Source organism: Coenobita brevimanus, chromosome 87, assembly GCF_032717465.1.
Source record: "Coenobita brevimanus isolate Jiangsu-jjx chromosome 87, ASM3271746v2, whole genome shotgun sequence".
NCBI lineage: Eukaryota > Metazoa > Arthropoda > Malacostraca > Decapoda > Coenobitidae > Coenobita > Coenobita brevimanus.
The window spans coordinates 5,327,829-5,344,043 of NC_137040.1; the positions used below are offsets into that span (position 1 = coordinate 5,327,829).

At 40.7% G+C, this 16,215-nt stretch overlaps 1 protein-coding gene across 1 annotated transcript in view; it reads left to right on the forward strand.

Moving 5' to 3' along the window:
• The window catches only part of LOC145410931 (uncharacterized), a 61,626-nt gene extending 46,598 nt beyond the window's left edge, over nt 1–15,028 (forward strand). Inside the window, exons 2-4 of the mRNA XM_080280974.1 lie at nt 1,904–2,120; nt 9,422–9,766; nt 14,744–15,028. Of these exons, the coding sequence (XP_080137100.1) occupies nt 1,904–2,120; nt 9,422–9,766; nt 14,744–15,028 (847 nt within the window). The remainder of the gene's footprint in view (nt 1–1,903; nt 2,121–9,421; nt 9,767–14,743) is intronic.
• Nucleotides 15,029–16,215: the final 1,187 nt, after the last annotated feature.

The window sequence follows — 16,215 nt, forward strand, 5'->3', positions numbered from 1 at the left end:
AGAATACGACCCGCATTAGTCAGTTCCATCCAAGTCTCTAACTGCACTGCTGGGCGAAGATGGACAATAAGTCAACAGACTTTATGCACGACTCTGACCGGCCCAAGAACGAGCTTAAATATATATCTACAGCATCATGAGATCAATCGACAGAACTTTTTCAGTAGTACAGGTGCGTCCAGGTGCTTGATGACTATTCTGACACTGATGCTTCGAACTAATGAATCGGTATGAATCGACCCCGCCACCTGCCCATCCAATGAATACACAACTGATACGGACGCTGATGTTCTTATCTTTCATGCTTTCACAGCGATTTTTAAGTGTTGTGCATCTCATTTAACCCATTCACTACAATGATGTCTTCTTGATTTTACTAATGCTCCTACCAGGTTACTTCATCCAGTAAACGATGTTGATACGGACGCTGATTTTCATGTATATCATGCTTTCGTGGTGATTTTTATGTGACTTGTAACTCATTTAACTTATAAGTAACGAGGGCATTTTTTTTTTTTTACCCTGTTCCTGCCTCTGCCAGATAATTTCATCTTGCTATGGGATGACGTTTCGTACTTAGGAGGCTTAGATTCATCACAATTAATGACTACTTAAGCCTTTTCCACAGTTTTGATTGCAAAGATTATCATAGCCACCTAAACGGCTGTAACAAAATTTAGCACCTTGTTACATTATTCTATAAAATTCTCCAAAATTCTTCAGTGTTCCTTTGCATCTCCTCACATCTAGGTGCCATGAATTCTTCAACACTCCTGATTTTTTTTTTTTTTTTTGCACAGGTATTCAGTAACGACATAATTATAAAACCTGTTCTTATACGTGTTCTTATCATGATTATTGAGTCTGCATCTACACTGCCTGAACTGATAATGATGACACCTCTTCTTGTCTGTTTATTTCATTGACTTTATGCAGACTTTTCAGTATGCCTCTGAATCTTTCTGTGTACAGTATATATTCCTTAAGCTACATGACAACATCATACATCTTTACCTGATAACTACGATCACATTAACTTATCTCCTACGAGGAATAATTCTTTAACTGTATAAAACCCTTTGGCGGTGGCAGCAACAGAGAATCAAGTATTAACTATTTTGTTGTCGCAGCCACTCAGTCATTTATTCAGGATGTCACCAAACATTCTGATTAAGCCTAGGCAAACCAAAGTCACTAAGTAGAAAAATAAGTTATTTCCATTGATCCATTACCTGCCAAAGATATATTAAGCTATGTTATTTAGTTAACACCAAACGATTTTGTTCATCTCATTGTTCTTGTGGTCAAAGAATTAATTTTACCCGCCATCGCCTCATTAAAATGTCAGACCTGTACTTAAAAAAAAATACTGTATACCATAAAACATTTCCTCTGCTATTAAGTCAGCCGTCACACGCAAAGTCCGTGACCAAACGTTTTTTTTTTTAAGTTATAACATGAGGGCTACCGCTATAGTACAACCCCTCCATTTTTACACTGCATTCGTCTTACCGGTATATGCTCTCCTAACCAAAAACCATGGCATTCATTCCCTCACAAAATCGGACCCTGTTTTGTTAGGGTGTTGTGCATCCTCTGTGTGCCATACAGTCGAGCCAATAAAAGAACACTGTAGATCCTCTGGAAAAGTGAAGTTGGCATTATATTGATTTTTAAAAACTAAATCAAACGTACACTTTGACTTCTACATTAGGGGCACTTATGGGCATTAATTTTTGTCAAGCTGACCGACACCTAAGAGACACTCTTCAGTTCTGTCAAGAATTCTAACAGCAAAATAATATCCAGTAATTACCGTACTTTCATTTTTATAACTATCTTTCACTTTCCTTTTATTAGAGACACATTTTAAGCCACATTTCTTCTTTGGCCTCTTCCTCAGGTACATCCACAGCAAAGAGAAGCCGTTCAAGTGTACTGACTGTGGCAAGGGATTCTGCCAGAGCCGCACCCTGGCCGTCCACCGCATCCTACACATGGAGGAGTCCCCACACAAGTGCTCCACCTGCGGCAGAAGTTTCAACCAGCGCAGCAACCTCAAGACACACCTTCTCACACACACTGACATCAAGCCATATACATGTCCACAGTGCGATAAGGTGAGCGGAGATAAAATAAATAAGATGCAAGGTTAAGCATAGAGAGAGAAGAGGAGATAGTTGGGTAGGAAAAAGGAAAAGATATGTTAAAGGTGATAAACAAGCAACACAAGCTCTGCAGCCTCTCGCCACAACAGGCAACTCTGTGAAACCTAAAGGCTGAAGGTAAACGCAGATAATACTATAGGTGGCCCCCCAGAATGTCCGTAACAATAACAAAGTTAAAACTAAAACCAATTTCTGTAAATGGATGCTCCTGGTTGAGAGAGAGAGAGAGAGAGAGAGAGAGAGAGAGAGAGAGAGAGAGAGAGAGAGAGAGAGAGAGAGAGAGAGAGAGAGAGAGAGAATGTCCTTGGGTTGAAGAGGCTAATGAACATAGGTAAGAAGAGTGGGAGGGTAATGATTCTTGAGTCACACACGTAGGCTATACCGGTCCCAGCTAATGACACACACACACACACACACACACACACACACACACACACACACACACACACACACACACACACACACACACACACACACACACACACACACACACACACACACACACACACACACACACACACACACACACACACACACACACACACACACACACCTACTTGGTCCGCGTCTAATACGTAACCCTTTAATTGCTATCGACGCACAAAGGTATTATATTGAAGCTGGCATCATATGACTTTGATAAGGAAAACACCTAGCAATTAAAGGAGTAAGCACTTGTGGCTCAATAAAAATATTCTCACACAACTCTCGGCTAATTTTCAGATTCGTAGCCATCAACACTCGATAAATTTCACAACGACAAGCCATAACGAACACCGAAAACACGACCCACAATAAATATAAGCAGAGGACACGAGGAAACTGCCTAACAATAAAAACCTGAGTACCGGTAATCGTAATTAAACTTTAGATTCTTTCACACTTCACTAAAGATTATTTGCTTCCATCTAGTAGCCTAATAAATGAAGGAATCAAAGAAGAATATCAAGAACTCAGAAGAACACGAAAGGAACATTACCGGTATATATATGATCATAAAGAGAATATATGACAATCAAGGGATTAAGTACTTGTAATTATTTAAATGTTTAGTCTCCTAACGCATCACTCCATAATCCTTCAGTGTGATTATAAACACTTTTTGATAAAATTTTCAACAGTACAGTAGAGATGATGGAGAATGATAGATTAAGCTACTAGAAGAGTGCATGGAGTGAGACGTAAGGGGAGATAGGGAAGGGAGAGACTGACTCTGAGATGGAGGGATGAAATGGAGAGATATAATTATGAGAGATGGGTGTGTGAGTTGGAGAGAGGGCAGCCAAGCGGCAGAGGACAGGGCAACATGGAGACGATTTATCTGTGATCACCCATTAAGGGATTCAGGTGTCTGGCTGTAAACAGACATACATACAGACAGACAGGATTAAGAGCCTAAATCTGGGGATAAAAAATAAAAACGCAGATAACAATGAGAAGAATCCTGGCAATGAAATGATTAAATAATCCTGATGAAATAAATGCGTTTTACTGTTACACATCACTCCACATCTTGAAATCCCTGAGTTAAAATATTCCTCGAAACAACTAAGAGCAATACGCTATTAGCTCCTTTTGTGCAATGACGTACTGTATTTTTTACCTTGTTCTCGTTACCTCCAGACGATTTCATTTAACATAGCTTAGACCTTCTGTATTGACGGAGTAATTGAAGGAAGTCTGCTTCTCCTCCAGCATGAAAAGTCTCTCCTAAGCTGAATAAAACTGTCTGGAGGTAGTAAGAACAAAACATGAAAGATTTTCTTATACTGAAGATATGACCTCAGATGACCAAAACATAAGATAAACAATACGTACGTACACCTGGAATTCCTTGGAGAGGGTTCCCAGATCAGCATCATAAGTGTTCCACAGTACAGAATCCACTCGCGATGTGTTGTGGTGACGCCAGTCAACAACTTGACTTTATAGTTACCGTAACTGATTTCAGCAGTCTGCATTCAAATCTGACGCCCTTACATTTTCTGTAAGATTGTTCCATGCTGTCACTGCAAACGACTTTCAGAGTTGTTTATTGTGGTTCCCCAAAACAGCGATGTACTGCTAATTAATTACAAATTTTTTGCTCTACAAATTATCATATTTTTATATCATTACCACTGAACATGTTTTAATCCTTATGCTAACATCAACTATAAGTGGTACGATCCCCAACAACGCAATGTTAACAAAATAAACACGGAACACTTAGAGAGCGGAACAAGTGCTCACAGCATCTAAGGGCCAAACCTGTGACCTAGCTCTGTGGCTTATCTTCAACCGATTGTTGTTAAGATCTAATTATTTCTCCCTTGCCTGACCCTGAACCCTTTAACCAAGTTTGGTGTAATTCGTATGAAAACCTTGCCCTGTGACCTTAAACTTTTTATCTGTTCTCAAAATCTAATCACTCCATTCGTGGGATGCCATAAATCATCCCTTTTTGGTCGAACTCGAATGAAGGGTCTGAGCTATAAGGTCGAGCCGCTGACCCTGTCCTGTGAGCCTGACCTTTGACCGATTGTTCTCAAAACTGAATTGCTTGATCACTGCCTGACTCTCAAGTTTTCCACCAAATTTCGTTTAAATCAAATTAAGGCTGAGCTGATCTTGTTCTTTGCCCTTGTCCTTGGACCTATAGTTCTCAGTAACAATAGGTAAGTCCCCTGGCTGACCTTGTACACTTCCACCATGTTTGGCTCAAATTTATTGTCAAACCTGTTTTAGTTATGCTGTTGCACACACACACACACACACACACACACACACACACACACACACACACACACACACACACACACACACACACACCAAGCAATACAACAGCCCTGCCGTGTGTAGGTTTAAAACACGGTATAAACAAAATATAATACGTAGACGACACAAAGTGAATTCGTGACAGTAAGAGCTTTAACAAGTACTAATTAAACGTATAATCCCGATCACTCCAAATTTTTTTCCATGTAATAATTATCAGCACTCGTTTATAAATTACAAAAATAAATAAATAAATAAACAAACATGCGTGCGCGCTGTTTCGAAGTGTCGCACACGATGAAATTCAAACCAGTACACACGACACAGTGAGATCAACTAACAATCAATAAATTAATTGTTTTGTTGTTTCATATAACCACATCAGTCTCGTAAAGTCGATGGCACTGATTGATATCCTTCACAACAAAGCATTATTAAGAACTCAGAACGGTACGACTCACGCTAAATAAAAAAATGCAGACGACGCTCAAAGTTCTTAGCAATGATAGGATTTTGTTTGGCTTGACTCCTAATTCACTAAAATATTAGCACTTTCTGCAATATTATCACACCACAAACTTTCAGTGTCTTTATTATCAACAGTTAATAGAAACGCCTAACTGTGCACTATTAAGAACTTAGAAAACACGAGATTTGCAGAATATAATTATGTAGACGGCACTGAGAGGACCCTGGCAATCAGATAATTTTGTGTGCCTTGATCCCAAAGTAACAAACCATTTACTTCTTTCCACATCACTTTCACTCAGCAATTTTTCAGTGTCGTATAGTATCAACATTCATCGATAAAGTTCACAGTAACAAAAGAAATCCCAGAGATCACAACGCAAGGTAGACGGGATAAATGCACACCTCTTCCTCTCTATTGAGTTCCACACTGTGGAGTCCTGGTGGTTATACGATTTACCCCTTCAGTTCCTTGACGTATTTTCTTCTTTTATTCTTGCCATAACCAGACGGCTTGAGAGTTGACTTTCGTACTGGAGGGGGTTACGTATACAGCCTTAAACACTCGCTTCAGCAATAGAGGTCAGTCTTAAAGTTGAATAAAAGTGTCTAGTGGTAGCAAGAAATAAATACTATATGTCTTCTGATGAAAGGAGTTAACTTTTCTAATTTTAACATTTTGAACTCTTACTTTTTCCTTTACATATATTATTTTCATCTTATAAATATCAACAAACAGTCGTCGATGAAAGGTAGGAGGGGGGGAAGCACACACACACACACACACACACACACACACACACACACACACACAAATAAAAAAAAAAATAAACAGAACACAGTGCAGACGACACTACTTGACTCCACACCCCATCTGGCGGCGAGAGAAGACACCAACAAAAATTCCCCAACCATACCTCACTGACTAAAATAGGACCGGGCACAAGGCTTCATCGACCGTGCGGCAATTTGCATGTTACGAATTGTATTTTGGCAATATCTGGTGGGTTCTCGGTAAGGAAAGAGCTTGGCAGGGATATAATGTAGGGGAGGTGAACCGATACGTTGGCAGGCATGACTCAAACGGCATAATGACTAGTTTGATAACTTGTTTGGCTTGCTGCGTTAGACTGGCCTGTCAAATTGTTCTTGGGTGAGGGAGGCTTCAGACTCAGGGGGAAATTAGCTCTTCCAGGACGTGGGAAACTTAACCATTTTAAAATTTAATATCGGTCCAGACGATTCCATTCAGCTCAGGGGTAACTCCTCGTAATTTAATGATTGGTAAGGGTTTTAAGGATTTATGGGTTTCGAATTTGTAATAAGTCGCAGTATGAGATAATTATTTTGTTCTTCCACTAATCGACGAGATCATTCGCTATAGTGAAGCAGTTACTGAAAGCAATAATTTACAATGTTAATACTGGACAGAAATAAATGGAGTCAGTGACAGAACTGGAATAATAGTATTACACATAACAGCACTTCCAGGTTTCTAGGTGTTGGGTAAGTAAGTTATACGGATGCTAGGCGACTGGGTATCTTCACATGTAATAAAAAACTAGTCAACAAAAACTAGTCAGTGTAAGACAGAGCATAAGATTCGCACTAAACGTTGGAGTACGAATCAAATTCCGAAGCTTAAGTACGATTACACGGAAAAGCGATAATAGTGAATAACGAGAGTATTATTTTTAGGGCGGTTATTAACTAACGATGAACGTATTAGGTGCCATTTGAGAGATAAGATTATACTAGACAGCCTTAGATAGCACAGGACATTTTGCTTACTTTTTAAAAACTCTTATATGACGAGGGGACGCTTCTAAGTTAAAGAAAATCGTATGGTGGGTATGATTCTTACCTTCTTTGGAGGGTTATCAATGACTTTAAATTTTCAGACGACGGCAGAGCACTCCTAAGCTGAATTAAACCTGGCATCAGAGTAAAACGATCAGGCGTAGATTTAAAAAAAGTAAGGTTTCTGTTGTCTTTGAGAGGGTAAAGAAATAGTGAATATAATGCATAAAGGATATTACACAACGCACATTTTACGTTGGCAGGAATTGTTAGTCTTAGGAAGTCTAGATATTACTGGTAGTGTCTGATTATATTCCCGTGTTGATAAATAGTTATAGGTAGTGTGAATATTTACGTTTGGAAAAATTATATCAGAGCAGAGGTTGTTTTAGTGTTCATACGGTGATTAATGAAAAACAGTATTAGACAGCGAAGGTTAGTGTTCCAGGGTGTTGTTCAGGTTAAAGAGATGGCGAATATTATGCATCAGCGATATGATGATAGATTGCAACGTCGGTGATGTTAAATCTTTCTTGCTCGTTAGGGAGGAAATAATGAATAGTGTCAGCGCCAGGCAATGTTAGAGTGATTCATTTTGCTGATTTGTTTATTAAAGAAAATATTATGTTAGATAGTTATGTTGGTACTGTTTTATTCTCGTGTGATGATAAATCATGATACATTGTGGATGACAGCAGAAGGTAGTCTTTTGGAATGATTCCTTTTGCTGATTCTAAATGTTACTGAATATATAAGAGAAAGGATTATGTTCTCCAGTCATAGCAAATTTGGCTATGTTCCCGTGCGTTGTTGAGGAGTAATAACGCTAGATGCTAATTAGTGACTTGATTTTTTTTTGTTATCGTTAGTAGACTGTAAATAGGCAATTATTATATCAGCAATGTTAGTACTGTTAGATTATTCTCCCACTTGTAGTTAACAATGATAGTGGAATATTGCTTAGGAGAGTGATAGAGTGTCTCATTTTGTTTGTGTTAGGGGGATGGTGAATACGATAAGAGTATTACTTTAGAGTTTAGATATTAATGCTGATAGATTATATTCGTGCACTGGTGATGAACAGTGACAAATAGTGGCATAAAGCTCAGAATGGTGACAGTATGGAGTGATTTATTTAGTTTATTTTTCTGAGATGCCCAAATGATGTTAATAATGTTGGCAGTATTGGATGGTGATAAACAATGATATAATGCGAAAGATAGGGTAGTGATGATATTAAGTGAATCATTCTGTTTATTTGCTTGAGAGTGGTAGGAAAGTTAGAGGTGGTGAGTTAGAAGGTCATACAACAATGGTGATAGATTATAGCTGTGTAATGGAGCCGAATAATGATAGAAGGTGGTAGATAGCGAAGGTCAGAAAGGATGGTGTGCAGACAGTGGTGGAGGTGAGGGGCGGGGCGGTGTGGTATAGGCGGGGGTCTGACTGCCCTAATATGGTTGCTGTGTGTGTGTGTGTGTGTGTGTGTGTGTGTGTGTGTGTGTGTGTGTGTGTGTGTGTGTGTGTGTGTGTGTGTGTGTGTGTGTGTGTGTGTGTGTGTGTTCTTACCTAATTGTTCTTACCTATCTGTATTTTTAGAGGCTTGAGTCAGGCTCGTAATATCTCTGATCATCTATGAGTGTCCTCTGCATGTGTGTGTGTGTGTGTGTGTGTGTGTGTATACTTTGATATGTCGGTTTGTGTGTTGATTGTGTGTGTGTGTGTGTGTGTGTATATACTTTGATATGTCGGTTTGTGAGTTGATTGTGTGTGTGTGTGTGTGTGTGTGTGTGTGTGTGTCTTAGGTTCTAGACTTTAAGGAAAGGTTGTGACTGGGCAAAAATGGATTCTCTGTTGTAATGGCCATCATGCATTCGATAGGCATAAATCTAAGTTTTTCCATCCCACGGTAACCTGAGTTGTGTGTAAGATTCCTTTTTTTTTTTTTTATTATTCTTTTATATCCACCCATACAACTACCAAACAACAATGAATATCCAAGTTTAATAAAATAAAGATCATCATTATCATCATCTTCGCCTTATCATCATTACTCTTCCTTAGCTTAGTATGGTGTGAAGAATATTACGCAAAAATATAATTAAATAAAAAGTATACCCAGGTGACATTCTTCCGGACAATAATCAAGTGACATCAAGATTTGTTCATCGAAATAAAAATCAGTGAATAAATCAATAAATAATATGGTGCATGAATCCTTTCTGCAGGTGTTCCGTCGCAACTGTGACCTGCGGCGCCACGCCCTCACCCACAACCTCACCTCGCCCCTTGACCTCGACCTGCCCGCCCTCCCCGCATCATCCTCCGACTCCACCTTGCTAGGGTTGGATTTAGCTTCTCCCGCCGCCGCTGCTGCCGCCGCTGCCGCCGCCGCAGCCGCAGCCGCCGCCTCTCATCACCGCCGCCACCTTCCCCTCTCCCCACCTGGTCCCTCTTCGGGACTGACTGGGGAGGATGATGGTGAGAAGGAGGGATCCACAGGAGGCACTACCAGTCGAACCTACATCAGCAGTGACGAGGAAGACGCGGCAAGAGCTGGGAAAAGGTCCAAGGTGGGTCGTAATGATATGCAGTTCTGCCTATCAGTCTTGGTTTTACACATTTCTGGTTCCCACTCCTGATTCCACCGAGGAATTATACACTCTGACAGGCTCTTGTTGTTGTTGCTGCTGTTGTTGTCTTTGTTGTTGCTTAACCCCGGTCGGACTGGTCAAGCAAACCAGTCTACCACATAAAAGCAACTGCTTTTGTGGGGCCGTCCTACAGATACAGTGCAGTAGGGAACCGGCCATCGTGTAGGGAACCGGCCTCCCATATGGTAACCAGACCCTTACGATGGTCGGACCAGGGTCTTTTCCACGGCGTGGTACAGGGAAATATGGGGAGGTTTGGCTCCCGGGCTGAAGCCGCAGCTGCTCCACGCAGGGCACACAGCGCCACCACGTGTAGGCTCCGCGTCAGCGCCACTCTGACACGTAAACATAGCCAAAGCAACACTTCCACTTTCACTTGCGTCTCTCTTTCTATCGACACCTATTCCCCATTCGTACTTCGCCAGCATGGGTGATGGTTAACTCTTTCTGTCACTATTACTCTCTGGAGAAGGACCAATCCTGCATTGGATTTTAATGTGGACTGATACATAAACAAACACTATCTGACGTACAGGTGCATGTAGACTCTATAAGTGAATTATCGCTTTTAATAGTCTAACTTCCGATGGAGTTATTTTACATGCACGCAGAAAAAATTATATCAGCTTTATGTTCAATCCCATCGTTAGGCGCTTTAGTAATTGCATGAGTTACTGAAGTGGGTATGTACACGTGGGCGAAGAATATTATATAATTTTGGTTTATAATTTTCTCTCTTGTCGTGCTTTACTAACCAATATTCACTGTTTTCCACAATTCATCGTAATACCAAGCCGGATTATTTATATTACTGGTAAGGAAACCCATCGCCGTCACGCATGCTGAGCACTCCTCTGCATTTATTTTTTACTAGAGGAGGTACTCGGCGTTGCCCAGGTAAAACCCTATGATCGTGCATACCAGCATTGCATACCCTGCATGGCCACTCCTCCTGTGGGAGAAGACCCCCGGGATCCCACTTTACCCAGTGAACCTGTATCCATTTCCCCAGGCATATTCCCCATGGACATATTCCTACCATGGACCTATCTTCCTACTACCCACCCACACACAAACCTTGCCCACCCACCCCACCCGCTCTGCCCACCCCATCACTCTGTCCACCCATCCAACCCATTGTAGCCAATAGTGATATGGTTGTATAAGTAAAAAAAAAAAAAGAAAAAAAAAACTGCAGTAACTGGCCACCACATTTCCACCATGTTGACCAAATATATACAATTTACTAATAGATAGATATTGCCAGATTCTTATATGACCTTCGATACTACCAATATTCTTTTCTCCAAAAGTGTTGAAATTCTCGTTGTTTCAATTAACAGTGCTCTCAGTTGGACCTATCATATCATGTCACTTGCTAAAACCGCCTCAGAGAAACTCGGATTATTGTACAGAATTTGTAAGCTTCTTCACTGACGAGCAGTTTCCTGTAGTTTATAAGAGCCATGTGCGCTCTCAGCTGGAATACTGTTCACCCTTGTGGAATGGATGTGGAGAGGTTGTACTAAAACAACTAGACAAAATTCAGAACAGCGCTGTTAGAATTATTAATAACCCTGCTATTATAAATAAACTACCTCCCCTACAGGTAAGAAGGAATGTTGCCTCCCTTGCATTTTTACAGATAGTTTTATGGCAAATGCTCAGACGAAGTTGCATCAACTGTGCCACCTCTCCATGCCTTCCCCTGTGCTACACGGGCATCTTGTAGCGCTCATGACTGGAATGTCCCACTGTCATATTGCAGAACTTCCGCCTCTCAGAAATCTTTTATATCCCGAACTGCATCTCTTTGGAACTCGCTTCCCAGGAATTGTTTGCCCCCAAACTTCAACCTACAGTTGTTCAAGTCCGACTGTTACAATTTTTTTTTATGACTTGAGGACACCAGTAGGAATATTTTTTTATTCATTTCTTTTCTCTTCCTCTGTTCCGTTATATATATAAAAAAATGCTTTTGATTAGTTCTAATCTTGGCGACCAGGCGCGCCACTTTAGCAACTGTGATGTACACACTTACGTTCGATGTAAAAAAGTTACACCTGTTGGAGCTTTTTAGAGAGTTCTTTCGACATCCCCCTTGATTTCCATAGAGGACAGAGAGACAGACAAACATTCTCTTAAATATATAGGGGGGCGCGGTAGCACAGTGGTAGCGCGCCGGACTCGTAATCGGGGGATTGCGAGTTCGAGCCTCGCCCGGGCTGCCGTGCCGGGAGTGGTAGCTCGCTCCTGTAACCCTAGCGGGGCTATATAGTCCAATACAGTGCTTAGCTCGGGGGAACTCCATTTCTCCCATTTTTTTTCTCTTAAATATATATATCGGTGATTAACTTCGTTCTATACTCACTCTGGGAAAAGGCTATGTATTCCCATCTGTCTATCTGTTTGTCAGTTTGTAATGTCTCTTCTATACACATCCGTCGTAACCGCACTTTTTAGTACCCAGTAAATAAGAAGTGTGGGGAGCTGTCCAGCTCGTTTCTCCGGTCGTTATAGCACCTACGTTAAAGTTAGATCAGTTCAGATTAGGTTAGTTTAGGTTAGGTTAGTTTAGGTTAGATTGAGTTGGGTTGTGTAAGGTTAGGCTATATTAGGTTAGGTTAAGTAGGGTCATTTTAACCTAGATGCAATAAAAGACGGAGATTGGTCGTTGCAGAAGTTCCCTCTCCCCCCTCCTTGTTAACTATGCAAGTAAAAAAGCATGTGCGACAGATGCTTATAGAAGAGATGCTTAGAATTGCCAAAGTATAGTACTCGTAATGAGCATATCAGTTTCAGGGTCTGATAGTTGGGTGTAACTCCAAAAATTTACCAAACGAGTGTAGATTGAGTTCGGGGATCACCTTAAGTATGAATGAAGCTAGAGATATATAACTAACGTTGGATAGGAAGATTTTGAGGAAAACATTCTAGTAGCATTTTCACATATAGTAAGATCCGTTCATTTTGTTTACAGTATACATCCCCATTTTTACATTAAGGAACGACTCTTTTCTCGCTTCTTCATGAATTACTGAACATAGAAAATGCCTAATAATTTTGCCACGATGACGCCTTTTATCTTGTAGTCTCGTTGTCACCAGAGGATTTTATTCAACTTGGGAGAGACCTTTGAAACTACAAGGGTTAGATAAAGCCTTCATTAACTCCTCCTTTATGATGGGTCTCTTCTAAGCTAAATAACACCGTCTAGAGTTTAAAAGATATAATGAGAACGGCATCATGGTAAATAATGGGCAATAATAGAATGTAAATATAACTATACGCTGTATTGTAGAAAAAAAAAATTATCGGTGCACATTTTCCCTGAAGCAGTGTGATTCCACAGATGGTTGTTGGAAAATCCTCGATGTTTTTACCCTACATTGGTAATCTTGTTTTCGTGTCAGTGATACATCTCTCAGTTATGGGACTGTATAATCGATACTGCTATTTATATGTATATTTACATGATACCAGATTGGTCTTGGGTTTTCAAAGACTATACTGATCACTTCGCATATTATCGGACTCCTGCTTAATGCATTTTTGATCGACTGCACATTTACTTGCCATTGTTTCGGCCTTCCCTTTAATCATACCCCCAGCTGGAGGCAAGTCGCAGCCAGGATTTCACACCGAATGAAGACCTGGGGTAGGATTCTCAAACATATTTTTCACTGAATCCCTTTTGCCAACCATGATTTGTTTTTGATTGAAGTACTAAAGGCATCGGAAAACTGCGCACTAGCATTTCCTGTCCTTCCCTTTAAAAGCAATATATCTTGATAATAATTGGAATAATTCTTTGCCTTGCACTTCCTGCAAAAACAAATTCGACTTACGACAGGGAAGTGTTGCTAGTCGGGAAGAATCCCACCCCGGTTAAGATGGATAGTCAGATCTTTGCCAGACAGCACGAGAAACAGTTGGCGACAGTGTTCGAAATGAGGCAGTGTATTTGGTGATGTCATTACACTCGATAATGTCGGAGGGGGAGCAATAGAACGGAACGAGTCTTTACGGCTGGGTGCTGTAAACCCCCTGAAGGAAATAATTTAGAAAATGACTAATTTGAGGCCATGTGCGATGGCTAAGTTATATTAGAATACATTAAGGTCTAGGAAGCAATATTTGAAACATCACTGCTTTTTGTTTTTTTTTAAATTAAACGTTATGTTAAAAGTATATATCACCTTCAGATCCTCCCCTGAATCGTAGTAACTGTCATATCTTTGTCATGTGGTACGCACAGTGTGATAACATCGACAGTAGGTTGAGACAAAACTGCGACGCTCAGGTAATCATTTCCAAAGTCAAAATACTAAAGGCTGCGTTTTTAATGGCTTCATGAATGACATATAAGAAAGAAGTATTACCTTCATGGTAGTAAAAAGCCTACCTGATTTGAAAGAACCTCTTTTGCTTCCACGGTGGGTCCTCTTGAATAATCTATTTCCAGTGTAAGTTTATCAGGTGGGTCAACCCCTCCCCTCCCCTCAAAATCCCTCGGCATTTCAACACTAGACTGCCATGACACTTGTACAGTATGGGACACCCAACACCAGTAGGGTTTCGTTCGATGTGAGACACTGGATACGACCCTCCTTCAGCCAGTAGGAACAGAAAGACAGAGTAAAGGCTACTGCTCGCAAGTGTACATTTACGGGCACAAATATCGGTTCACTGCATTACCATAAATAATGAGACAGTGATCAGTAACTTTCTAAACACAGCAATGCGATCTTCGGAGCCAATGAGAGTTTTCAGAATATTTTATGAGTTCAAAATTTTTGGACTAAAAAGCAGAGCAATATTCTTCTTCGCAACTGTACATAGAGATGGCTTGTCAACTGATCTTACCTCAAACTTTTTCGTTCTTTTTATTTTCAGATCGACCCGCCCTTCCCGAGCACAGACGGAGGCCCTCCTGGTGTGGACTTCGACGAGGACGAGGACGAGGACGACGTAGACGAGGACGAAGACGACGAGGACGACGGGTTCGGCAAGGAGGACGAACTAGGGGACGACGATGACGACAGCAACCCGTCCAGTCCTCCAACCCTCCTGGGACGGTTTCGATCCCAGACACAGAAGGAACCTCTCAATCTGGGCGCCTCCACCTCCGCCTCCCTCGCCTCCTTCAGTATAGCCTCCATTATGGGCGGGGCTGACTGAACTTGAAGCGTTTCTCTGACTTCTGTTTTTTATTTCTTTTTTTTCAGTGCTTAGTTCGTCCCTCTGACTTCTGATTTTATCCCTGCGTTTTGAAGTGGTTATTGTGATTTTTTAAAAATTACTTTTTTTGAAGAGGGAACGGAAAGGAGAAAAGGAGGAAGAGCATGAGTGATTATACTAAACTAAACTTATTTCGTCCCTCTAACCTCTGACTTTGTCCCGGTGTTTTGAGGGTATTTTGATAGTGATTTTATTATTATTATTACTGTGAATGGAAGGGGTGGGAAGGGAAACACAACGGCAGGCGCGGTGAGGAGAGAAGAGATACGTGGAGAAAAAATGAAAATGCAATTTATGAAAGTCAAAGGAAGAAACTACATAAAAAAAAATTACTTGAAGACAGTAGAGCAAAAAAAAAAAAAAAACATGAAGTAAAGAACCACGGCAAAAAAGAAAGAAAGAGAACAGAGTAAAATACAAGAAATAAAGGAGAAAAGGAAAGCCTGAGATTTGAAGCATTGAATTCAAAGCTGGTTACCTGGAAAACATGAAGTGACGGATGATCAGGGCGAAATATCATGGCAGGGAAGTGAACTGATGATGGTGGGAAAAGAAGAGGATGGTGGAAAGGAAAGAGAAATGGAAGGGAAGGTAGATGAAAAGTGGAAAGGAAAGTGCAGAAATGGAAAGAATGGAAATGGAAAGCGAAGTGGAAGAAGAACAGTGGTAAGAGAGTAAGGTGATGGAAATGAAGACTGACGAAAAGAAGGTGGAAGAAAAGTGTTGCTGATGCGAGATGAAGATGACGGAGTGGAAAGTGGAGAAGTACATCTGCCGCGACAAGACGGTGAAGAGGAAAGCAAAGAAGTAATGTTGATTAGAGCGGGAGATGGTCGACGGGAAAGTATAAAACTGATATAAATGGAAAGGGAAGATAGTGGAAAAAAATGTGTAATAAAGGATGAAAAGAAAAGCGATAAACGCGACGATGACGATGGTGTAAGAGGATGATATGAAGATGGTAAAAAAAAAGTGATGAGAATGTACATCTCCACCAGAGACTACTATCCCAAACACCTGAACACGATGGATGCGAAAATGAACAGTGCTGCAGTTTATTATCTCGAAATGGTTAGTGTGCCTGACCGTGGAGTGACGCATTTTGAAGCCATTACTCTGGCGTGTGA